This window comes from Schistocerca piceifrons, chromosome 2 (genome assembly GCF_021461385.2).
Source record: "Schistocerca piceifrons isolate TAMUIC-IGC-003096 chromosome 2, iqSchPice1.1, whole genome shotgun sequence".
In the NCBI taxonomy this organism is placed as follows: Eukaryota; Metazoa; Arthropoda; class Insecta; order Orthoptera; family Acrididae; genus Schistocerca; species Schistocerca piceifrons.
In genome coordinates, this window is record NC_060139.1 from 989,398,448 (window position 1) to 989,425,950 (window position 27,503).

The window sequence follows — 27,503 nt, forward strand, 5'->3', positions numbered from 1 at the left end:
GACCCGCTAGTGTAAAAGGAGGTGGGGAGTATTGTCAGCGGAGAAGCAGTAACAGCAGAATGGGTCAGTCAAGAGAGCTGAGTGACTTCGAACGTCCTGAATGTCACGTGGGAGTGTTGTGATCGTGAAGTAGAAACGCGAAGGACTGGCCACAACTACACCAAGACCAGGTGGACCTCATGTGCTGGCCTACATAGCATATGGAGCACTCCGAAGGGTAGTTGTAGAAGTAGCATGAAACCAGTATAAGAAATCACTCCTTGATTTCTAGGCGCTTCAGTCCGAAACCGTGCTGCTGCTACGGTCGCAGGTTCGAATCCTGAATCGGGCATGGATGTGTGTGATGTCCTTAGGTTAGTTAGGTTTAAGTAGTTCTAAGTCTAGGGTACTGATGTCCAGTGGCTGTGAGTGGGAAGCTACACAATGCAGCGCACAATGGTCGAGCTGCTCATTATAAGCCACGCATTTCGGTAGTCAGTGCTAGGTGATGCTCGAGCTTGTGTACATAGCGACGCTATTGGACAGTGGATCACTGACAATGAGTGATGTGGAAATGTGAATCACGATGTACCCTCTGGTGATCCGATGTAAGGAACTGAGTTTGGCGAATGCCCAGTGAACGCTACCAGCCAACATGTATAGTGTGTAGTATAGAAGGGGTGGTGTTGCGTTGTGGGGATGTTTTTTGTGGTGATAGTGGGCTCACCTTATTGCGCTCAAGAAAGTCGCAAAGCACAAGGATATGAACTCATTTCATAGCAGTGTGCTCTGTGTACAGTAGAACAACAGTTCGGAGGCGATGATTGAGGCAGCATGACAATCTACCCTTTCACAAGGCAGTGAGGCAATCGTTTGTGGACAATAAAATTCACGAAATGAACTAGCCTGCACACAGTTCCGACCTGAACTCAATGAAGAACCGTAGGTAAGGTGTAGAATGTCGACGTCGAACAAGACTCCAGCGTCCAACATCACTATCTTCTCTGGTTTCCGCTCTTGAGGACGAGTGGGCTGAAATTCCTCCACAAACATTTATATACTTCATCTCAAGTGTCCCTAGCCGTCATAAAGGTGAAGGGTACAGAAAATTGGCATAGAGATCAACATAAACATCATTTCCGCCCTTTTTATTGCTCATGGAAACCACAAATTGCGTGTTGTACCAAGATACAGCGAGACCTTCAGTGGTGGTGGTCCAGACTGCTGTACATGCCGGTACCTCTAATACCCAGCAGCACGTCCTCTTGCGCTGATGCATGCCTGTAATCGTCGTGGCATACTATCCACAAGTTCATCAGTGCACTGTTGGTCCAGATTGTCCCCTCCACGGCGATTCGGCGTAGGTCCCTCAGAATGGTTGGTGGGTCACGTCGATCATAAACAGCCCTTTTAAATGTATCTCAGGTATGTTCGATACAATTCATGTCTGGAGAAAATGCTGGCCACTCTAGTCGAGCGACGTCGTTATCCTGAAGGACGTCATTCACAAGATATGCACGATGGGGGCGCGAATTGCCGTCCATGAAGACGAATACCTCGCCAATGTACAGCCTCTATGGTTGCACTATCGGTCGGAGGATGGCATTTACGTATCATACAGCCGTTACGGTGCCTTCCATGGCCACCAGTGGCGTACGTCGGCCCCACATAATGCCACCCCAAGACAGCAGGCAATCTCCACATTGCTGCACTCGCTGGACAGTGTGTCTAACGCTTTCAGCCTGACCAGGTTGTCTCTAGTCTCCGACGACTGTCTGGTTGAAGGCATATGCGACACTCATCGGTGAAGAGAGCGTGATGCCAATGCTGAGGGGTCCATTCGGCATGTTGTTGGGCCCATCTGCAACGCGCTGCATGGTGTCGTGGTTGTGAAGATGGACCTTGCCATGGACGTCGGCAGTGAAGTTGCGCACCATGCAGCTTTTTGCGCACAGTTTGAGTCGTAACACGACAACCTGTGGCTGCACGAATAGCATTACTGTCAGGGTTTCTCCGAGCTATAATCCGTTGGTAGTGGCCATCCACTGCAGTAGTAGCCCTTGGGCGGCCTAAGAGAGGCATGTCATCAACGGTTCCTGTCTCTCTGTATATCCTCCATGTCCGAACAACATCGCTTTGGTTCACTCCGAGACGCCTGGACACTTTCCTTGTTGAGAGCCCTTCCTTGAACAAAGTAACAATGCGGACGCAATCGAATCGCGGTACTGACCACAGACAACACGAGCCGTGTACCTCCTTCCTGGTGGAATGACTGGAACTGATCTGCTGTCGGATCCCCTCCGTCTAATAGGCGCTGCTCGTGCATGGGTGTTTACATCTTTGTGCGGGTTTATTGACAACTCTGAACAGTCAAACGGACTGTGTTTGTGAGTGATAGAATATGCATAGTCAACGTGTTTCTTCAGGAATTGTGAGAACCGTAGTGATGATGTTTCACAGATATTTGAATAGTTTACGCCTCCGTCATCCCTTGGTACTTGTTTTTCTACATTGTCGTTGGACGATTAACTGTTTTATCGCACTGTGCATGTGCGCGATTTTTAAGTAGTCTACGTTGTAGGATTTGTTAGGAAGAAGTAATAAGAGATATATAAATCTTGTGACATTGCACTAAACTTTCAGTGCTTACTTTCTAGTAATATTGATACTTCGTTGTATTTATTCGTGTAAATACTGTAGGGCTGAATTTAAATAAGCCACGCTTTTACTTTTAGCAGCAAAAGGACCAGTCGATAATTGTAATCATATTCGATAGCGCTAACCTACCTCTACGCATATGATGAGTAACACAACATTTACGTCCTTCGAGACACCTTTTAGCTAAAGTGTTACTGTGATTTGGAAAAGGGAAATAGTCTGTTGGAATGTGGGAGAGGTGTGAATTCAACACTGCGGAAGAGACGCAGTACGAATTGGACGCAGTACGAAGATATCGCCCTTCACGTCGTCCAACAAACACTTCTCGATTCAGCCAGAGATGGTTTAGTAAACCCATGGAAAAGGTAGGTCGGCATAAAAAAAGCGAGTGATTCGTGTGGTGAGATTTCACTGTGTCCAGCACTTTATAATGTTCGTCAACATATTTTTACAGTCCCGTGTAAGTCGTATTTGAGATATTTTACGCTCATTATAAGTTTTAATCAAAGACATAGGAGCAAGTGTCTCATTTACCTGTCCCTTACTCTTGTAAGTGTCTCCAAAACACCTCCTTCCTAAGCTGTTTGTGTCCACGTAATTTTTAATATTAGATAGCTCTTCATTTTTAGTGTTTTTAGAAACTTTTTTTCTGGGTGGTCCTGCTTTGCTTCTAGACATACTATTTCAGGAACTTCTGCATTTCGAAGTCAATATCTGACACCAGTAGAGCTGTTTACTGAAGAGAGCTTTTTTCACAGGTAAAAATTTTGAGGTCGGCCAGTAGATGATCCTTCAAACATCTCAATGCGGCACGCACTTTTAATCCGCCAGCAAGCTTCAAGTGTGCGCACAACCCGCTGCACAGCGAAAATTCATTTCGGGAAACTGCCTTCGTCTGCGCCAGTCTACTTATACTCGTATCTTTTTTGCTTCGACCCTCTCGTGTCATACAGCTTCCTAAAAATGGGATTTTTTTACTTCTTCCACTACTACTTCAGGTTAAAGAAGTCATTATTATTCCTTCTACTGCTGTGCATCACCATTATTTTCTTTCTTGGCATGTTGTCTATTTAATGCAAAAGTTATTCCGCATTTTCTTGACTTACGGATAGGTCGTCCGCGTCTTCCGAGAACCTTAGCGTTGACACCTCTTCCTTTTCCGTTTTATTCCCCTCCTAACATTTTTAGAGAAACTTTATGTTCTGTAGAATGTGCACCTAATCGCTGGAATCGTGACGCTGATGAAAATAATTGGACTTTACTGCCTTGTACGCAGACAAAGAAGATAACGTTAGTAGTTACCTTATACTTCATACACTGAAGAGCCAAAGAAACTGGTACACGTGCCTAATATGGCGTAGGGTCTCCGCGAGCAAGCAGGATTGCCGCAACACGACGTGGAATGGACTCGACTAATGTCTGAAATAGTGCTGGAGGGAACTGACACCATTAATCCTGCAGGGCTGTCCACAGATCAGTAAGAGGGGTGAAGATCTCTTCTGAACAACACGTTGCATGGCATCCCAGATATGCTCATTAATGTTCATGTCTGTGGAGTTTGGTGGCCAGAGGAAGAGTTTAAACTCAGAAGAGTGTCCCTGGTGCCCCTTTGAAGCAATTCTGGATGTGTGGGGTGTGGCATTGTCCTGCTGGAATTGCCCAAGGCAATTGCACAATAGACATGAATGGATGCAGGTGATCAGACAGGATGCGTACGTACGTCTCAACTGTCAGAGTCGCATATAGACGTATAAGTGGCCCCATATCACTCCAACTGCACTTGCCCGACGCCACTACAAAGCTCACACCTGCTTGAGCAGTCCCTTGCTGATACGCAGGGTCTATGGATTCATGAGGTTGTCTCCATATCCATACATGTCCATCCACTCGATACAATTTGTAACGATACTCGTCCGACCAGGCAACATATTTTCAGTCATCAACAAACCAATGGTGAGACGGGCCCAGGCGAGGCGCAAAGCCTTGTGTCGTGCAGTCATCAAGGGTACATGAGTGGGCCATCACCAACGAAATTCCATATCGATGATGTTTCGTTGAATGGTTCGCACGCTGACACTTCTTGATGGCCCAGCATTGAAATCTGCAGCAATTAGCGGAAGGGTTGCACTTTTGTTATGTTGAACGAAACTCTTCATCGTCGTTGGTCCCGTTCTTGCAGGATTTTTTCCCTGCCGCAGCGATGTCGAAGATTTGATACTTTACCAGATTACTGATATTCACGGTACACTCGCGAAATGGTCGTACGGAAAAATCCTCACTCCATCGCTGTCTCGGAGATGCTGTGTCCCATCGCTCGTGCGCCCGCTATAACGTGACGTTCAAACTCACTTTAATCTTGACAACCCGTCGCTGTAGCAACAGTAAACGACCTGCACCTGACCCTTCTTGTCTTGTACAGGCGTTGCTGACAGCAGCGGCGTATTCTGCCTGTTTACATACACTCCTGGAAATGGAAAAAAGAACACATTGACACCGGTGTGTCAGACCCACCATGCTTGCTCCGGACACTGCGAGAGGGCTGTACAAGCAATGATCACACGCACGGCACAGCGGACACACCAGGAACCGCGGTGTTGGCCGTCGAATGGCGCTAGCTGCGCAGCATTTGTGCACCGCCGCCGTCAGCGTCAGCCAGTTTGCCGTGGCATACGGAGCTCCATCGCAGTCTTTAACACTGGTAGCATGCCGCGACAGCGTGGACGTGAACCGTATGTGCAGTTGACGGACTTTGAGCGAGGGCGTATAGTGGGCATGCGGGAGGCCGGGTGGACGTACCGCCGAATTGCTCAACACGTGGGGCGTGAGGTCTCCACAGTACATCGATGTTGTCGCCAGTGGTCGGCGGAAGGTGCACGTGCCCGTCGACCTGGGACCGGACCGCAGCGACGCACGGATGCACGCCAAGAGTGTAGGATCCTACGCAGTGCCGTAGGGGACCGCACCGCCACTTCCCAGCAAATTAGGGACACTGTTGCTCCTGGGGTATCGGCGAGGACCATTCGCAACCGTCTCCATGAAGCTGGGCTACGGTCCCGCACACCGTTAGGCCGTCTTCCGCTCACGCCCCAACATCGTGCAGCCCGCCTCCAGTGGTGTCGCGACAGGCGTGAATGGAGGGACGAATGGAGACGTGTCGTCTTCAGCGATGAGAGTCGCTTCTGCCTTGGTGCCAATGATGGTCGTATGCGTGTTTGGCGCCGTGCAGGTGAGCGCCACAATCAGGACTGCATACGACCGAGGCACACAGGGCCAACACCCGGCATCATGGTGTGGGGAGCGATCTCCTACACTGGCCGTACACCACTGGTGATCGTCGAGGGGACACTGAATAGTGCACGGTACATCCAAACCGTCATCGAACCCATCGTTCTACCATTCCTAGACCGGCAAGGGAACTCGCTGTTCCAACAGGACAATGCACGTCCGCATGTATCCTGTGCCACCCAACGTGCTCTAGAAGGTGTAAGTTAACTACCCTGGCCAGCAAGATCTCCGGATCTGTCCCCCATTGAGCATTTTTGGGACTGGATGAGGCGTCGTCTCACGCGGTCTGCACGTCCAGCACGAACGCTGGTCCAACTGAGGCGCCATGTGGAAATGGCATGGCAAGCCGTTCCACAGGACTACATCCTGCATCTCTACGATCGTCTCCATGGGAGAATAGCAGCCTGCAGTGCTGCGAAAGGTGGATATACACTGTACTAGTGCCGACATTGTGCATGCTCTGTTGCCTGTGTCTATGTGCCTGTGGTTCTGTCAGTGTGATCATGTGATGTATCTGACCCCAGGAATGTGTCAATAAAGTTTCCCCTTCCTGGGACAATGAATTCATGGTGTTCTTATTTCAATTTCCAGGAGTGTATTTCTGTATTTGAATATGCATACCAGTTTTTCTGGCGCTTCAGTGTAGAATGGCTAACGTCCTTGCCGCAGTGGTAACATCGGTTCCCGTCAGATCACCGACGTTTAGCGCTGTCGGCCAGGACTATAACTTGGATAGGTGACCTTGCGGTCTGACGAGCGGTGTTGGCAAGCGGGGTGTGCGCAGCTTCTACTTGTTCCCTTGGTACAGGCCTATAGAGACAATGAGGTTACATAAACCTATCCAGAATGAGATTTTCACTCTGCAGCGGAGTGTGCGCTGATATGAAACTTCCTGGCAGATTAAAACTGTGTGCCCGACCGAGACTCGAACTCGGGACCTTTGCCTTTCGCGGGCAAGTGCTCTACCAACTGAGCTACCGAAGCACGACTCACGCCCGGTACTCACAGCTTTACTTTTGCCAGTATCTCGTCTCCTACCTTCCAAACTTTACACAAGCTCTCCTGCGAACACTTGCCCGCGAAAGGCAAAGGTCCCGAGTTCGAGTCTCGGTCGGGCACACAGTTTTAATCTGCCAGGAAGTTTTACATAAAACTATGTTTCGTACAATGGTATGATTTTGTAGGTACCGGGTGATCCAAAGTCAGTATAAATTTGAAAACTTAATAAACCACGGAATAATGTAGATAGAGAGGTAAAAATTGACACACATGCTTGGAATGACATGGGGTTTTAATAGAAAAAAAACCATATTGCTAAACGCGTGAAAGATCTTGCGTGCGTCGTTTTGTGATGATCGTGTGCTCAACCACCACTTTCGCCATGCTTGGCCTCCCAGGTCCACAGACCTCAGTCCGTGCGATTATTGGCTTTGGGGTTACCTGAAGTCGCAAGTGTATCGTGATCGACCGACATCTCTACGGATGCTGAAAGACAACATCCGACGCCAATGCCTCACCATAACTCCGGACATGCTTTGCAGTGCTGTTCACAACATTATTCCTCGACTACAGCTATTGTTGAGGAATGATGGTGGACATATTGAGCATTTCCTGTAAAGAACATCATCTTTGCTTTGTCTTACTTTGTTATGCTAATTATTGCTATTCTGATCAGATGAAGCGCCATCTGTCAGACATTTTTTGAACGTTTGTATTTTTTTGGTTCTAATAAAACCCCATGTCATTCCAAGCATGTGTATCAATTTGTATCTCTCTATCTACATTATTCCGTGATTTATTCAGTTTTCAGTTTTATACTGACTTTTTGATCACCCGGTACATTCAATGGCATATGTTTATCCTGTCTGAAAAATGTGTTGCGATTGAAGTTAGTAGCAATGAAGTAATAAATTTAAACGTTATCAAGAATGCAGCAGTTTTCCTTGCATCTCATAGGTCACGACGTCTTAGCTGCTAAACCATGCATAGTACAACGATATACACTCCTGGAAATTGAAATAAGAACACCGTGAATTCATTGTCCCAGGAAGGGGAAACTTTATTGACACATTCCTGGGGTCAGATACATCACATGATCACACTGACAGAACCACAGGCACATAGACACAGGCAACAGAGCATGCACAATGTCGGCACTAGTACAGTGTATATCCACCTTTCGCAGCAATGCAGGCTGCTATTCTCCCATGGAGACGATCGTAGAGATGCTGGATGTAGTCCTGTGGAACGGCTTGCCATGTCATTTCCACCTGGCGCCTCAGTTGGACCAGCGATCGTGCTGGACGTGCAGACCGCGTGAGAGGACGCTTCATCCAGTCCCAAACATGCTCAATGGGGGACAGATCCGGAGATCTTGCTGGCCAGGGTAGTTGACTTACACCTTCTAGAGCACGTTGGGTGGCACGGGATACATGCGGACGTGCATTGTCCTGTTGGAACAGCAAGTTCCCTTGCCGGTCTAGGAATGGTAGAACGATGGGTTCGATGACGGTTTGGATGTACCGTGCACTATTCAGTGTCCCCTCGACGATCACCAATGGTGTACGGCCAGTGTAGGAGATCGCTCCCCACACCATGATGCCGGGTGTTGGCCCTGTGTGCCTCGGTCGTATGCAGTCCTGATTGTGGCGCTCACCTGCACGGCGCCAAACACGCATACGACCATCATTGGCACCAAGGCAGAAGCGACTCTCATCGCTGAAGACGACACGTCTCCATTCGTCCCTCCATTCACGCCTGTCGCGACTCCACTGGAGGCGGGCTGCACGATGTTGGGGCGTGAGCGGAAGACGGCCTAACGGTGTGCGGGACCGTAGCCCAGCTTCATGGAGACGGTTGCGAATGGTCCTCGCCGATACCCCAGGAGCAACAGTGTCCCTAATTCGCTGGGAAGTGGCGGTGCGGTCCCCTACGGCACTGCGTAGGATCCTACGGTCTTGGCGTGCATCCGTGCGTCGCTGCGGTCCGGTCCCAGGTCGACGGGCACGTGCACATTCCGCCGACCACTGGCGACAACATCGATGTACTGTGGAGACCTCACGCCCCACGTGTTGAGCAATTCAGCGGTACGTCCACCCGGCCTCCCGCATGCCCACTATACGCCCTCGCTCAAAGTCCGTCAACTGCACATACGGTTCACGTCCACGCTGTCGCGGCATGCTACCAGTGTTAAAGACTGCGATGGAGCTCCGTATGCTACGGCAAACTGGCTGACACTGACGGCGGCGGTGCACAAATGCTGAGCAGCTAGCGCCATTCGACGGCCAACACCGCGGTTCCTGGTGTGTCCGCTGTGCCGTGCGTGTGATCATTGCTTGTACAGCCCTCTCGCAGTGTCCGGAGCAAGTATGGTGGGTCTGACACACCGGTGTCAATGTGTTCTTTTTTCCATTTCCAGGAGTGTAATTTTGCACTTACAGTCTGTGGTATATGTGTACACTGCCTGTAAAATGCGTCGCGAATACAGTTAGTGGTAAAAAGTAGTAAGTTATAACGTCATGCCAGTTCTGTTACTGCATGAATAGCAGAAAAGTAGTAAGCAATAAACATTTCTCTTTTCATCATCTCGTAGGGGTTGTCAGGGAGGAAAAAAAAATCGTAAAGGTTTGAAATTACGTGTAAAGTTTATTGCAAGTCGCTAAGTGCTCTCACTGGATGAATAAAGCCTGAGAATTTACACGTCGGGGCCTACGGTACTTTTAAACCGGCACCTCCTCCCCTCTGATAGACAGATGCTTGTTGCCCTGACAGCGAATGTTGCCTGTCAGTAAAGTGTACGTGTACGAAGTTTGGTTGAAATCGGTCCAGTGGTTTAGCAGGAAATGTGTAACAGTCAAGACACACACACACACACACACACACACACACACACACACACACACACACACACACACACACGCGCGCGCGCGCGCGCGCGCGCGCGCGCGCGCGCAGGCATACACATATCCATTGTTATAATACGTATTGTTTTATGCCAATGATACTGAGTCCTGAAGGAATTGTTGATTTGATATTGTAAGAGAGTGTTGACGACAAAAGCTGTAGATAGAGACCAAAGCTTGACTAAGGAAATGTAGATTACAGGGGTTACACGGAGATGAAGATGTGTATACGAGAGGGCACCCAAAAAAACCGGAATTGTTTTTAAAATCTATATATTTTGAAAATGTTTACAAAACAAACTTATCCCCTTCACAGTGCTCTTTGTTACAATATTACATTTGTCCCACCGGTGCTTCCACTGGTCGAACTTTTTTTCTAGTATCTTTAGCAATGCCTGATAGCTCCTCCCTCATCATTTTTTTCCCTTGACTTCCTCAGTGTTGTCAAACTGGTGCCCTTTCACACCCCTTTTCATGAGTGGAAATAAGGAAAAGTCACACGGAGCCAGCGAGTAAGGTGCGTGGGGCAGGGGAACCGTGTCCTTTTTAGCCAAAAACTGCCTAACAGAGGTGGCTGTGTGTGCAGGTGCGTTGTCGTGGTGGAAGAACCAATCTCCTGTCTGCCACAAATCGGGTCTTTTATGGCGAACACTGTCGCGCAATCTCTGACAGTTGTCTCTCGACAGTGTGTGAGCACTCTAATTTTTTCAGTACTTTCATCGATTCGTGCAGTTGACGGACGTCCACAACGAGGTTTGTCATCAATCGACATTCGTTTTTTTACATCGAGCAAACCTCTTGTACACTTGACTTTCTCCCATTGCATCAACGTGGTAAGCTGTTTTCAACAATAAAACAGTTTCAGCAACATTTATACCGATTGGAAAAGAAACTTTCACAGCTGCACGTTGTTCACTCAAACTTGCCATCATAAGTTTTTAGTTAAAGTGGAAATAGATTTGCGAAAGAGTTAGTTTGAGAAGTTGTATAATTTCGTGTATGCCTTCACTTGGTTTTTCTTATGAGCCACGGGATTATGTTCTATAATATGTATTGTTACTTCTTTAGGTATGTTAATGTAAAGAATTCGTATGTTCTTTATTGTGTTTGCAAGTGTTCTGGAATTTTTTATGGTGCATTTTTCCAATATTTCGTCAGCAGTTGGAATAATCAAGTTTACCAACCACGAAGGTGAACAAAAATGTTCCGTTATTTCATGGAAACTTCTCAGACTTACGAAACCACCTACATTTCCTTTGCCAGACTGAGGACCCCCTGCTTGAATCCATATTCTCAGTGTTCCCAAGCCAAGACACCGTTGGATTACGAGTTCGCACAAGTAACTGCTAGCAACCACGTGACGTGCTTATAGCAGTCCTGATACAACTGTGTCTCTGGACAGTTCTCCGTGACTAATGGACGCCCATCGTTTAGGCTAACGTCTGTCTACAGCAGCTCTGGCCGGGCGATCTAGCTAGTCATTTCCCGCAATGAAATGTTGCAAGTACCCGCAGAAAGACCGTTTACTTTCGTACTGTTTGTTCATCCATATGAATTCGCACTTCTGGTTTCGGCTGTCGGTTTCCTTCGTTAGCGCTGGCGCGTGTAGCCGCTGATCACACCTCCATCGTGTTAACTACCGCGACAAGTCACTCGCCCCAGCGTCAAACAGACCTAGTATGTGGCGAAATCAGGATATTAAAGCAGCAACAAAATCCAGACGGTCTGAATTTGAATCTGCAATTCTTCAGCAGTTCGATAGAACAACACGGCCACACGGGTATCGGGAGCGATGTGGCTTGGACTGGCCATTTTGTTAGGTAACAGGGTCTTGGGGAAACACAAAAGGAAGTTCAGTCTCAAAGGGTGCAGGTCGAACACAGAAAGAACGTAGATCTAGGAACAGTGGGTATAACAGTTTAAATTGTCGTAGCTGCATTAGGAAAGTATTAGAGCTCCAAGAACTAACAGAAAGCTGTGATGCTCTAATCGTTATAGGCACTGAAAGCTGGCTAAAGCAGGAGGTCAGTTCAACCGAAATTATTGCGAAAGACCTAACGGTGTTCAGAAAGGATAGGCGAAATACAGTTGGCGGTGGCGTGTTTGCTGCTGTTGGTAGTAGTTTATCTTCTACTGAAACTGAAGTAGATGATTCCTGTAAGACGGTATGGGTAGAAGCCATTCTTGGCAACCGGAATAAAATAATAATTGGATAAATAATAATTGGATCCTATTACCGACCTCCTGACTCAGATGATAAAACAATGAAAGGTTCAAAGAAAAATTGAGTCTAATTTCAGACACGTACCCGACTCATACATGTATAGTAGGTGTTGACTTCAGTTTACCCTCGCTATGTTGGCGAAAATACCTATTTAAATCCGGAAGTATAAAACATCATCCGAAATTATCCTAAACGCTTTCTCTGAAAATCATTTCGAGCAAACGGATACAGGAATTAGTGAGCACAGGGTTGTCGTAGCCAGACCGAACACTGTAACTCCCAAATCCACCAAAAATAAACGAAAAATATACCTATTGGGGAAAATAAAACATTTAAAAATTCACTTGACGCCTTGCTGAGAGACAATCTCGACTCCTTCGAAGTTAACATGTAAGTGTTGACCAGATGTGGCTTGAATCCAAAGAAATTGAATCGACAGTAGTTGAGACATTTATATCAAATAAATTAACAAAAGACGGAGGAGATCCTCCATCGTAAACCAACCCGGTCAGAACACTGTTGCAGAAACAACGAAAAAAGCATGGCAAATTTAAACGAATGTAAAATCCAAAGGATTGCCTATCTTTTACAGAAGCTTGAGATTTTGCGTGGACTTCGACGCGAGATGCTTATAACACTTTCCACAAGGAAACTTTGTCTCGAAACCTGGCAGAAAGCACAAAGAGATTCTGGTCGTGTGTAAAATATGCTAGCGGCAAGACACAATCAATGCCTTTTCTGCGCGAGACCATCGATGACAGTACAGCTAAAGCCGAGTTACTAATCACGGCGTGGTTCTAGGCGCTTCAGTCTGGATCCTGCGACCGCTACGGTCGCAGGTTCGAATCCTGCCTCGGGCATGGATGTGTAAGATGTCCTTATGTTAGTTAGGTTTAAGTAGTTCTAAGTCTAGGGGACTGATGACGTTAGTTATTAAGTCCCATAGTGTTCGAGCCATTTGAACCATTTAATCACGGAGTTCCGAAATTCCTTCACCAAAGAAGACGAAGTATACGATCCGAATTCGAATCATAAGAAAGAAGTAGATATCCTCGGATTAGTGAATCAACTTCACTTAATAAAACAAAGTCATCCGGTCCAAACTGAGCACCAATTACGTCCATTTCAGAGTATGTTGATGCAATAGCCCCATATTTAATAATTATATGCATCCTCTCGCTCGGCGAAAGATCTGTAACCAAAGAGTGAAAAGTTACATAGATAACACCAATATTCCCATAAAGCAACAGGAATAACCCACTAAATGACAGGTCAATATCACTACCGTCGATAACCATCAGGTTTCTGGAACATATATTGTGTTCGAAAATTATGAATTACCTCGAAGAGAACGATATATTGACACATAGTGAATACGGATTTAGATAAAATCGTTTTTGTTAAACACAACTAGCTCTCTATTCACAAGAAGTGTTGAGTGCTATCGACAAGGGATTTCAGATTGATTCCGTATTACATATTTAGAGAAGGCTTTTGACACCGTACGTCACAAGCGGCTTGGAATCAAATTGGGTGCTTATGGACTAATGTTTCAGTTAAGCGAGTAGATCTGTGACTTTCGGTCAGAGAGGTTACAGGTCGTAGTTACTGACGGAAAGTCGTCGAGTAAAACAGAATAGGTTTCTGGCGTTCCCCATGGTAGTGTTATAGGCCCTCTCTATTACTTATCCATACAAACAATTTAGGAGACAATCCGAGCAGCCGTCTTAGGTTGTTTGCAAATGATGCTGTCATTTATCGTCTAGTAAAGCCATCATATGATCCAAACAAATTGAAAAAGATTTACTAAAGATATCTGTATGGTTAAAAAGAAATGTCAGTTGACCACACAAGTGGTAATAGGAACCTCTTAAACTTCGGTTACACCAGACCGTTAGTTTAACTGAATACCTAGGACTTACAATTACGAGCTACTTAATTTGGAAAGAACACAAAGAAAATGTTATAGGGAAGGCAAACCGAAAACTGTGTTTTACTGGCAGAACGCTTAGAAAATGTAGCAAATCTACTAAACAGACTGCCTACACTACGCTTGTCCGTTCTCTTTTGGAGTACTGGTGAGCGGTCTGGGATCCTTGCCAGAGAGGACTAACGGAGTATAACGGAGTACATCGAGAAAGTCAAAGAAGAGAAACACGTTTTGTATTACACCAAAATCGGAGAGATAGTGTCGCGGACATGATACGGGATCTGTGTGGACATCATTAAAACAAAGGCGTTCTTCATTGGGGCGGAATCGCAAAATTTCATTCACCAACTTCCTCCTCCGAATGTGAAAGTATTTTGTGTGCGTCGAGCTACATAGGGAGAAACGATTATCGTAATAAAGTAATAGAAACAAGAGCTCGCACTCAGTGTTATAGTTTCTTCCGCGCGCTGTTGGAGAGTGGGATAATAGGGAATTATTGTGAAGGTGGTTCGATGAACTATCTTCCAGTCACTTCAGTTTGATTCGCAGACTAGCCATGTAGATGCAAATGTAGATGTAGCGTTACCTGTTCTTCGGTGATGGTATTCGCATTGGGATAGACGAGCCATATGACTGTCTCTGAGCAGGGCGGCCTGGTGAAGCTGCCATTATAGTAGTAGTAGTCGTCCACGGGCACGCCCAACAGTAAGGCGTATTCCAGTGGGCTGCTCGATACAGCGACTCGTTCAGGCCTACGAACGTTGGGCAACTGTTCCACGATGGGACTCAGCGACCAGTTTTCGTCTTCTGTTATCTGCAACAACGCAGCACACAAGCAATTATACAGCATGTCTGGACACACTGATTTTTCGTGTACCTGTTCCTGCAACAAAATGACACTGCCTATGCAACAAAAGCCAGTATGTTGTCCTCGACGACGGGTCTTCATCGGAGACAAGAGTGTCGTTAGGAGCTCCCTAGGGAAGTATGACAGGTCCGCCGTTCTCGATATACGTGAATGATGAGGTGGACAACATGGGCAGCAATCTGGGTCTGTTTGCTGATGATGCTGTGGCGCACGGGAAGGTGTCGTCATTGAGTGGCTGTAGGAGAAGGATACAAGGCGACTTAGATAAAATTCCTAATTGCTGTTGAAATGCCCGCAAAATCACGGAGGTCTAGCAGGAAATTAGGGTAGTAGAAAGGGCCAAGGGAGTTGCGGTCGGATTCATTTCACAATTGTAATTTATTATCATTTAGTTCACAAATACGCTTTTGAAGGAATTAAATTTCCTTCGCGGCTGAAGGCCTCCAACCAGATGCTTTAGAATATGTTCAATTTTGAAAAGACGTGACACACAGTTAAATTTACGAATAAGATATATCGAATACATGTATGAGATCAGCACGCGGAGCGGCAGAATGCCGCCGGATTAAATCTTCAAAGTTCCAAATATACTATTATGATTACTGAAGGCAGAAGGCCACAATGTTTTAAGATGCTAACAGGGCTGATAGCCCACAAGGTGCACAGAAAGAGATAAACAAGCGCAATAAGATGACTGAAGGCCGCAAAGTCAAATTCTGCAAATTAAGGGAATATATATTTTAACAATCGGTAAAACAATACATTAAGTTCAAAAATTTCCTTTTGCAACACCAACGGCGGAAGGCCCACAATAACAGGTAAAATCTTTTAGACGAAATTACAATAATCTTTCAGGAGCAGAAGGCGATAACGTTTGGACTTGAAGGAAACTCTGAGAACATGTTTCCAGGGCTGAAGGCCCACAACTAATTTGCAAAATTAATAATATAAAATACAGTTAAATTACAACAACATTAACACTGCCAAAAGAATAATTGAGAGAACGGCATTCATGGGTCTCCAGTGGATCGGTCTGCCCTCGCTCACTTAGGCGAGACGGGTGGTGAGTCCAACTACACTTAATTCGTGCGAACCCAACCAAAGTATCACTATCCCCAAACAAACGCGTATGTGTACTGAGCTGCCAAAACTACATACCATGTTGGGCAGCAAGAACATGGGGAGGGAAAGACACTGCCTAAAATGTACGTTAGCGGCCAGGGCAGGTAACCAGAACACTAACAGCCACAAGGCAGAAAATTCCCTTGGTGCACTCGACTATGGATAAATTAATTTGATCAATTCCACATGGCGGTGACTATCTCGAACACTTCACTCGTTGTTGCTCACAGGAAAACCTCCACAACAGCAATGTCGGAACCAGCAACGTAATGCTCAAAACCATTGAGCCTTCAAGTTCTGGGTCGGCGAGTGACGGTTCTCGTACCGATCGGACAGCTCCAGACAGACTCCGACACTGCGCAGAGACCGCCAGCGGCCGACTACGCCGCACGGAGATGTCCTCGGACCAACCGACCGACCAACAATCCACCAAAAGTCAGGCCGGGCTTGAGTGGTGCGTGGCGGCAACGGTCGGGCGGGCGATGTCCACGCAGGGCTCACTGCTACTGCTGCAAGCCGGCGACTGGCTGGCCCGGGCTGCACTCGAGACGCGTTGCAACTCCCTGGCAGGGCCCAACTCACGACCCGAACTGCCGCCGTGAACTCTCCTCCTCGCACGTGCCGACTCACACCACGACAGAATGCCGACAACATCTAAATAGCATTCAGTGTAAAATTAACGGCAACTACACATACAATCTGACAAACACTGCACGAGGACCTGAACGATACCCAACAGTAACTAAACACACGCGAAGGTAAATCGGGAGAGACACACACACACACACACACACACACACACACACACACACACACACAGAGCCGACTCATGAACGATCGGCGAGCCAAAACGCGTCGTCCGGTTGGACGACCGACCGACGATCCACCAAGACCGTGGCCCGGCTCTAGTGGTGCGTGGCGGCAATGGTCGGGCGAGCCATGTCGACGCAGACCTCACTGCTGCTCCAACCCGACTGCACTAGTGCCGCATTACAACTCCCCGACTGGCAGGTCCGGACTGCGCTCCAGACACGTTCCAACTGACTGGCAGCCCGAACTGCCGACCCGAAACTCCTTACGACAGACAGCGACCGGGAAGTAATAGCAATCGAGCAAAGATACCACGAGAGGGGATATATCGATACGCGCTGCTAACGCCACTCACGGTCAGGCAAAGCAGCAACTCAGTGACAGTAGTAATTTAAATTAACGTAGTGCGGCGGAAGTACGTTAAAAACAGGGTGTAAAATATATGATGGCAGGAACACGAGCCACGCACTGCTCAGGTGTGATGAATGGCATCTGGCTCTAAATGTAAAAAACTGTAACTTAATGCAGATTAGTACGAAAAACAATCCCGTGATGTTCGAATACGGCACTGGTAGTGTTCTGCCTGCCACAGTCACGCCGATCAAGAAATGCAAAGCTGTTGGAGGTGGAACGATCACCAGCGGTACTTAGTGTGGTGTCACCGCCAGACACCACACTTGCTAGGTGGTAGTTTTAAATCGGCCGCGGTCCATTAGTACATGTCGGACCCGCGTGTCGCCACTGTGTGATCGCAGACCGAGCGCCACCACAAGGCAGGTCTCGAGATACGGACTAGCACTCGCCCCAGTTGTACGGACGACTTTGCTAGCGACTACATGGACGAAGCATTGCTCATTAGCTGAGCCAATAGTTAGAATAGCCTTCAGCTAAGTCAATGGCTACGACCTAGCAAGGCGCCATTAGCATTACATTGCATGTATCTAAAGAGTCTCACTTGTATCGCCACAATCTCCAAATGTACCAAAAGGATGGATTAAAGTTAAGTATTCCAGAAGCTACGTACTTTTTTTTATAGCATTCATTACGTATCCTGTTTCAGACCTCACGCCATCCTGCTTTAGCTTAACGCGTGCCTTTCGGCTTCCTCTCATTGTGTCTAGGCTGTCTTGTCTAGACACAACACTTAGGAAGACGAATGATCAACTTCGGTTTACGGGGAGTATTTTAAGAAATTGTAGATTGAGATATTTCTGGCTTTGGAGCCATAAGACTCTTTCCCAGGATTCAGTCCATAGGTTGGCTGAGTTTATAGTAGATGAGGCGAGATGTAACAGAAGGGGTTAGAGGAAGACGTGGTGCGGCGAATACCAGTTGTGCAAGAAATTGCGCCACTTTATAAGGGGATCACCTGACTGGTTGCCAACACAGGTCACAGAGAGACAAATTTGTTAGATTCAGTGATTAGTATTTCATAAAGTATAGCTCAGATTTAAATGTCTTTCATGATCAATACACTGTTAATAGCAAGTTTCAGTCTATTTATTACAGATTTCAATTTCATAACCATTTTCACCAACGTTAGAGTAACGGTATTGTGACGGTACAGCCGCCAAACAGTTGTCTAGAAACTGTGAAACCGGACGCGGCTGCGCCTGCGCGGTTTGTTGTGAGCTGAATGACAAGAGTAGCCGCGCGAATGCGAGTTTGAAGGTAAAAGAGGAAAATAGGGATGGCAGCCGGCCACGTGACGGCCGCGCTGGCCTGACCACAGAGGCACCGACTTTGAAGTTCCAGCGCTAGATGTCGGCGCTCTTTGGGCCTCTGATATTAGGTCGTTCTGGAAGTATGACAAATCCTGGTGACTAGCACACGTTTAGTATGCTCTGAAAACACGTGATCGGAATTCCCCTTGCTCGCTGGCCGTTGGGAGCAAAGACAGAAGACATCGAGAAAGTTCATAGAAGGACAGCTCGTCTAGTATTATCAACAAATGCGGGAGATAGTGCACACAGACATGATACGTGAATCAGAGTGGCAATCATTAAAACAAAGGAGTTTTTCGTCGCGACGGGATCTTCTCATGAAATTTCGATCACCAGTTTTCTCCTCTGATTCCGAAAACATTCTGTTGGCACCCACGTACGTAGGGAGAAATGATCATCACGATGAAATAAGAGAAATCAGGGCTCGCGCAGAAATATTTAACTACCCGCGCGCCGTTCGATAATGGAACTGTAGAGGGACAACTGGAAGGGGGTTCATTGAACCCTGTGACAGGCACTTCATCGTGAATATCAGAGTAATCACGTAGATGTAGAACAGAGGAAAAGTCCGCCATGACTGGCCAGAGAGACCAGACAAAGCGCTGAATACATCTCAATATAAAAAAAGAAAAAACCATTAAGATATTGAAAAGCCAATGACACAAATAAAAGGAGAATGTTATGATGTGTGCGACGGTTTAGACGCACCCCCAGTATGATTTATAGTTTCTAAGCTATTTTAAAATGAAATGTATGTGAATTCCTAAGGGACAAAACTGCTGAGGTCATCGAAATGGTTCAAATGGCTCTGAGCACTATGGGACTCAACTGCTGAGGTCATTAGTCCCCTAGAACTTAGAACTAGTTAAACCTAACTAACCTAAGGACATCACAAACATCCATGCCCGAGGCAGGATTCGAACCTGCGACCGTAGCGGTCTTGCGGTTCCAGACTGCAGCGCCTTTAACCGCACGGCCACCGCGGCCGGCGAGGTCATGGGTCCCTAGACTTACACACTACTGAAACTATTTTATGCTAAGAACAACACACACACCCATGCCCGAGGGAGGACTCGAACCCCCGGCAGGAGAGAAGCTATTTTACGTTAAATATTTTGTGAATGGTATAAACATTAAAAATCCTAACTTGACGACACGTTTCCCGTTTTTTATAAGCGAAGTATCTATGAATACGTCTCATAGAGGTCTGTCAAATAATTAAAACAGAACTGTAATAATCATCACCCGGTTTGAAATAAAGGCTGGGATGTGCATTCCTTGCAGGAAAATAGTGAATTTTAGGAATAAGATTAATTAATACTTTGAAAGTAGCGGCAATGTTGTAAAATCTACATAGTTAGGGAAGTACGATTATGGTGGTTGTTAATTGTTTATATCTATTAGCGACAATATAACAACAAATAACGTTTTCCATGATACAGTTTACGAGAAAACTAATGAATTTAATGAAAAACGAAGGCAGCAATGAAAATCTGAGAAAATTTGCATGCGAATTTATATTCGTAGTTTTTATATGTTCCGGAAGAAAGAAAGTATGTGTTAGGATTCGTGTTACAGTGCGAGGATAGTCGGCAGCCATCATAGCACGGAGAGTCTGATTTAGGTGGCGGCAGGAGGTGTAGAGTCTGATTCTGGCAGTATTCACGAGTAGCCGTTGTGGTGAGTTGTGAATGCGCAGAAAGATAGTCGCTGCGCGGAAGTATTAAAATTTTCTTAAGTGTCCAAACGTGGGCTTATAAAATTTACATGTGTGTTGCCAGAAAACACAAGATCTTTCGTCAGGGAACGATTCAGAAGATTGAAATTTCACCGCCGACGTTAGAGCTGAGTTTTTTGGATCTTGTAATTTTTGCCATTTCGCAAATGGGGAGTTTTAATTTGAATTTAAAGTGACTGGGGCTCAGAAGTGTTGCGAGATTTTAGAATTCGCGAGGAACTGCCTTGGTTTATTTACAGGGTGACAATTATTAAACTATATGAAAAATAAACGTAAATTAGTTACTACGTCGAGCACACACTTAATTCAATATGTACACGTCACTACAGATTTAGGTTATGACACGTTCGATATGCCTGCCATTATTGGCGATGATGTGGTGCGGACGAATATAGAAATACTGTACGACCGCCTGAAGTGTCGGAACATCGATGCTGTCGATGACCTCCTGAATGGCTGCTTTAAGCTCAGCAATGATTTTGGGATCATCGCTGTACACCTTGTCTTTAATATAGACCAATAGAAAGGATTCGCATGTGTTCAGAATATGGCGGCCAATCGAGGCCTATGCCAGTGACCCCTGGGTACCCCAGAGCCAGAATACGGTCCTCAAAGTGCTCCTCCAGGACATCAAACACTCTCCTGCTTCGATGGGGTCGAAGTCCATCTCGCATGAACCCCATCTTGCCTAAATCAAGGTCACTTTGGATTATGGGGATGAAATAATCTTTCAAAACCTTCACGTACCGTTCGGTAGTCACCGTGCAATCAATGTCGTACTGATTATTCTGTGACTGGACATTGCACACCACACAGTTACCCGTTGAGGGTGAAGAGATTTTTCTACGGCGAAATGCGGATTCTCAGCCCTACAAATGCGAGAATTATGCTTATTTACAAGCCCATCCAACTGAAAGTGGGTTTCGTCGCTAAATTATACCATGCATGCGCATACTAATTCCCGTCATGCTACGCAGCCAACCGTTCAGAAGTTACAACGATCTTATTTCATATAATTCAATAATTGTCACCCTGTAAGTTCTTGGCTAGCCGGTGTGGCCGTGCGGTTCTAGGCGCTTCAGTCTGGAACCGCGTGACCGCTACGGTCGCAGGTTCGAATCCTGCCTCGGGCATGGATGTGTGTGATGTCCTTAGGTTAGTTAGGTTTAAGTAGTTCTAAGTTCTAGGGGACTGATGACCACAGATGTTAAGTCCCATAGTGCTCAGAGCCATTTGAACCATTTGACAAAGACCGCCGACAGTTGAAGAGGGTCGTAATCTGTTATAGGCAGACTTCTGTCCAGACCATCACACAGGAATTGCAAACTGCATCGGGATCCACAGCAAGTACTATGACAGGTAGGTGGGAGGTGAGAAAACTTGGATTTCATGGTCGACCGGCTGCTCAAAGCCACACATCACCCCGGTAAATGCCAAACGACGCCTCGCTTGGTGAAAGGAGCGTAAACATTGGACGATTGAACAGTGTAAAAACGTTCTGTGGTCAAATCACGGTACACAATGTGGCGATCCGATGGCAGGGTGTGGGTATGGTGAATGCCCGGTGAACGTCACCTGCAAACGTGTGTAGTGCCAACAGTAAAAATCGGAGACGGTGGTGGTGTGGTCGTGTTTTTCGTGGAAGGGTCTTGCACCCCTTGTTATTATGGGTGGCACTATCACAGCACAGGCATACGCTGACGTTTTGAGCACCTTCTTGCTTCCCACTGTTGAAGAGCAATTCGAGGATGGCGACTGCATCTTTCAACACGATTGAGCAGCTGTTCATAACGCACGGCCTCTGTCGGAGTGGTTCCACGGTAATAACATCCCTGTAATGGATTGACCTGCACGGAATCCTGACCTCAATCCTATAGAACACCTTTGGGATGTTTAGGACCGCCGACTTCGTGCCAGGCCTCACCGACCAACATCGATACCTCTCCTCAGTGCAGCACTCCGTGAAGAATGGGCTGCCATTGCCCAAGAAACCTTCCTGCACCTGATTGAACGTATTCCTACGAGAGTTGAAGCTGTCATCAAGGTTAAGGATGGGTCAACACCATATTGAATTCCAGCATTACCGATGGAGGGCGCCACGAACTTGTAAGTTATTTTCAGCCAAGTGTCCGGATAATTTTGATCACATAGTATAAGTTACGTAAAAAGATCACTGGAGATACTGATTTTCATGTTACTGTTCCTGCAACAAAACGGCACACAAACAATAAACAACATCCTTTATTTGTGTGGTCATGGTGCCCGCAATTCCTATATCATTACTCAAGGTACTTCAATATTGTCTTTGTAATTACTAAGAGTTCGTATTTATTCTGCTATATGAATTTCCTTTTATTAAAATGGTTCAGTTGGCTCTGAGCACTATGGGACTTAACATCTGAGGTCATCAGCCCCCTAGACCTTAGAACTACTTAAACCTAAATAACCTAAAGACATCACATACATCCATTCCCGAGGCAGGATTCGAACCTGCGACGGTAGCGGTCGCGCGGTTCCAGACTGAAGCGCCTAGAACAGCTCGGCCACACCTGCTGGCTTCCTTTTATTAACTTAAAGCATCATCAGTATGTCATCATGTGTTTAACAGCATAGGGTGGGTATCTCACTCCACTCTCAACTACTGTTTCGCTTTCACATCCTTAGACTCTTTAAAAGCAGCCTGGTTTCTGTACAAATTGTAGATAATCTTTCATTCTCAATATTTTACTCCAGATAACTTCAGATTTCAAAGAATGTATTCCACTCTACAGTGTCAAAACTAATTGTTCTAATTCTACAAATTCCTTAAATGTGCGTTTTCCATTTTTAACCTATCTCCTAAGACAAATCGTAGGATCAGAACTGCCTCACGTTTTATCACATTTCTCTACAACCCAAACTGATCCTCCACCAGGTCGGTCTCTGTAGATAAGCCATGTTCGTATTTTGCATACATGGCTAATTAATCTGATAGTTTGCTAAAACTCAGACCTATCGGTGTCTGCCTTTTGTGGAATTGGGATTTTTACGTTCTTCTTCAAGATTGCCATATTCATTCCATACATCAGGCGGAACAGTTAGGACGTAACCACTTCTCCAAAGGATCTTAATAACTCTGAGGAAATGTCGACTCCACTTGCCTTGTTTTGACTTAAGACTTTCCCGGATCCGTCAAATTCCTGTGGGAAGTACCACATCCTCCGTATTATTTTCAATCATTTCGTCTATCCTTTCCATAATTTGTCATCAAGTTTCTCTCCTTTTATATGTCCCTTTTACTTCCAAGTTTCCATTTAGTGCTTACTACTGGCCTGTCTATCCTTTCCATAATTTGTCATCAAGTTTCTCTCCTTTTATATGTCCCTTTTACTTCTGAGTTTCCATTTAGTGCTTACTACTGGCCTGCCCCCTGAGCTTTTGGTGGTCATACTCACAGAGTACATCTGAGACATTTTGAGCACTCCACCCGGGTGTTGAGAAGCTTCCTCGTAGCTTGGGTATTTCTCGCTGTACAGTACCCATTGGCTTTCCATCGGATACCTGAAAAAGTTAAAAATTATGGAACATGTGTCGCTACGCACACTGTCAAATGTTCAAACGTGTGTGAATTCCTAAGGGGCCAAACTGCTGAGGTCATCGGTCCCTAGACTTACACACTACTAGAACTAACTTACGCTAAGCGCAAAATACACACTCACGCATACAGGGTTTTTGTGTTAGCATATCCGAGGAATAATCATCCCTCATGTAGAGAAACAACTGAAAGATATGAAAGCAAATAAGTCACCAGATCCGCATGGATTCTCAATTCGATTTTGCAAACAGTACTCTACGGCATTGGTCCCTTACTTAGCTGTAACCAAACTTCGTGTTCGGGTAACGTTTCGGAAATATTATACACCCAAAAACAAAAAAGGACGCACTATGAAGGAATTGTCTGAATGGGACTAAAATTGGTAGACGTGACGTACATGTACAAACAAATTATTATGATTTTAGAAAACTTGAATGATTTATTCAAGAGCAAGATCTTCACAAATAGCGCTTTGGTCCAAGTCAGGCCCTTATGCAAACAGCTTGGCATTGACTGGTTGTCCTCCTCAGGGCTATCGTGCCAAATTCTAATTGGCGCTTTACATTATGAAAATCCCGAGCTGGTTGAAGGGCCCTGCCCATTATGTTCATGGCCAAGTTATAGTTTGGTATGCAGGATGACAAACAGTAGAAACTCTCGCAGCGTATGGGCTGTCTTTATCTTGCTGAAATGTAATCCCAGGATGGTTTTCCATAAAGAATACAAAAACGGGACGTAGAATATCGTCGATGTACCGCTATGTTGTAAGCGTCCCGCAAACGACAACCAAAGGGGTCCTGCTATAAAATGAAATGCCACCTCAGAGCATCATTTCTGGTTGTCGGGCAAATGGTGACGGTGGGGATGGTGTCCCACCGCTCTCCAAGGCGTCTCCAGACACGTCTTCGTGGATGATCGTGGGCTGGAACTTCATTGATTAGATTATATCAGACTCAGTTTTTGTTCCAGAGGCCCAAAAAATGAGATGATTCTGATGAGTGTGGAACATGTCAGAAAGTATACCATAAAAAATATAATACTTACAACCCTGATCATTTATCAGGAGATTGTCAAAATAGGCGAATACATTACAGTTAACTGACGCAATGTCAGAATGAAAAACTGTTATGCACTTTCAATATTTATCATACACAATATATCTAATCTTGACTGTTGTGATGAAATGCTGTCCAAACTGAAATTCAACAGTCATTTTTATTAAAGCTGGTCTAAGAGTCACTGTTAAGATATTCATCTATAGAGTAGAAGGAGTTGCGTATCAAAGAAAAATTTCAAACTCTGTTTAAACCGTGTTTTATCTGAAACCAAGGTTTTAACGGTTGCTGAAAATTTATTGAAAATGTGTGTTCTTGAATACTTGAATCCTTTTTGGACCAAGCTGAGTGATTTTAGGTCTTCATGTAGGTTGTTCTTATTCCTAGTTTAGATACTGTGAATTGAGCTATTGGTTGGAAATAGAGATGTATTACTTGTAACAAATTTCATTAAGGAATAAATATACTGAGAAGTAGTGGTTAGAATACAAAGTTCCTTGAACAGGTTTCTACATGATGTTATTGAATTTACACCACAAATGAATCGTATTACGCCTTTGCACGCTAAAAACTTTTGCTTGGTTTGATGAATTGCCGCAGAATATGATCCCATGACATAACAGAGTGAAAGTAAGCGAAGTATGCACTTTTTACATTAACATCTCCTACATCTGACATAATTCTCATTGCAAATACAGACTTGTTTAGGCGCTTCGGCATTTCTGTGGTATGCGTTTCCCAACTGAATTTAGTATAGAGTTGTAATCCCAGAAATTTAACACAGTCAACCGCTTCGATTTGCATGTCTTCATATGTTATACACGTGCTTGAAGAAATGCTCTTACAGGTTCTGAACAACATGTAGTGGGTCTTTTCAAAGTTTAATGACAGTGAATTAGCTTTAAAACATTTATTAATATCAGTGAAAATTCGATTAGTAGCTATTTCTAAATCTGTACTTGACTTGCTACTTATTGCAATGTTTGTATCACCTGCAAACAAAACGAACGTAGCAACTGGCAATGTAACAGACGAGTGGTCATTAACATCCACAAGAAAAGCAACGGACTGAAGATGGAACCTTGAGGAACACCACATGTAATTAATTCCCAGTCAGATGAAGACTAACTGCTTCACAGTATTCCGCAACGACACCGTTTGTTTCGTGTTAGATAAGACTCAGTTTCGCTGTACTGCCGGTGACCCCATAATATTGTAATTTACTTAAGAGAATGCTGTGGTTTACGCAATCAAAGGCTTTTGACAGGTCACAGAAAATGGCAGTAGCCTCTCATTTATTACTTAATGAATTACGTACATTTTCAGTAACTTTCAAATAGCTTTCTGAATGCGAGATCGCTTAAGAAACTCAAATGTGACTTAGACAATATACACACATCGAAAAAAGTTTTGCATCATCTCACTTTCGAGAGTTCCGGAACCAGTACAGACAATTGGAATACAGATCAACATAAACATCATTTCCACCCTTTTTATTCCTCATGAAAGTCACACATTGCATGTTGTACCACAATACAGTGACACCTTCAGAGGTGGTGGTCGAGACTGCTGTACACTCGATACCTCTAATACCCAGTAGCATGTCCTCTTGCATTGATACATGCCATTATACATCGTGGCATGCTATCCACAAGCTCATCAAGTTGGTCCAGATTATCCCACTCCTCAACGGCGATTCGGTGTAGATCCCTCAGAGTGGTTGGTGGGTCTCGTCGACCATAAACAGCCCATTTCAATCTATCCCACGCACGTTTGATAGGGTTCATTTCTGGAGAACATGCTGGCCACTCTTCTCGAGCGATGTCGTTATCCGGAAGGAAGTCATTCACAATATGTGCACGATGGGGGCGCAAATTGTCGTCCATGAAGACGAATGCCTCGCCAATATGCTACCGATATGCTTGCTCTATCGGTCAGAGGATGGCATTCACTTAGCGTACAGCCGTTACGGCACCTTCTGTCACCACCAGCGGCGTACGTCGGCCGCACATAATTCCACCCCAAACCAGTAGGGAACCTCCACCTTTCTCCACTCGCTGGTCAGTGTGTCTAAGGCGTTCATCCTGACCGGGTTGCCTCCAAACACGACTCTGACGATTGCCTGACTGAAGGCATGTGCGACACTCATCGGTGAAGGGAACGAGATGCCAATCCTGAACTCTCCATTCTGCATGCTGTTGGGCCCATCTGTACCGCGCTGCATGGTGACGTGGTTGGAAAGATGGACCTCGCCATGGACGTCGGAAGTCAAGTTGCTCATCATGCAGCCTATTGCGCACAGTTTTAGTCTTAACACGACGTCCTGTGACTGCACGGAAAGCATTATTCAACATGGTGGCGTTGCTGTCAGGGTTCCTCCTAGCCATAATTCATAGGTAGCGGTCATCCACTGCAGTAGTAGCCCTTGGGCGGGCTGAGAGAGACATGTCATCGACAGTTCCTGTCTCTCTGTATCTCCTCCATGTCCGAACAACATCGCTTTGGTTCACTCCGAGACGCCTGAACATTCGCCTTGTTGAGAGCCCATCCTGGAACAAAGTAACAATGCGGACGCGATCGAACCGCGGTAATGACCACTAGTCATGGTTGCACTACAGACAACACGAACCGTGT

The 27,503-nt window shown here is 45.7% G+C and overlaps 1 protein-coding gene across 1 annotated transcript in view; it reads right to left on the minus strand.

Annotated features, from left to right (window-relative positions):
- LOC124777552 (carbonic anhydrase 2-like) overlaps positions 1 to 27,503 on the minus strand; it is a 145,103-nt gene that overhangs the window by 10,365 nt on the left and 107,235 nt on the right. Inside the window, exons 5-6 of the mRNA XM_047253008.1 lie at positions 23,675 to 23,780; positions 14,565 to 14,792 (exon numbers count right to left, since the gene is read on the minus strand). Of these exons, the coding sequence (XP_047108964.1) occupies positions 14,565 to 14,792; positions 23,675 to 23,780 (334 nt within the window). The remainder of the gene's footprint in view (positions 1 to 14,564; positions 14,793 to 23,674; positions 23,781 to 27,503) is intronic.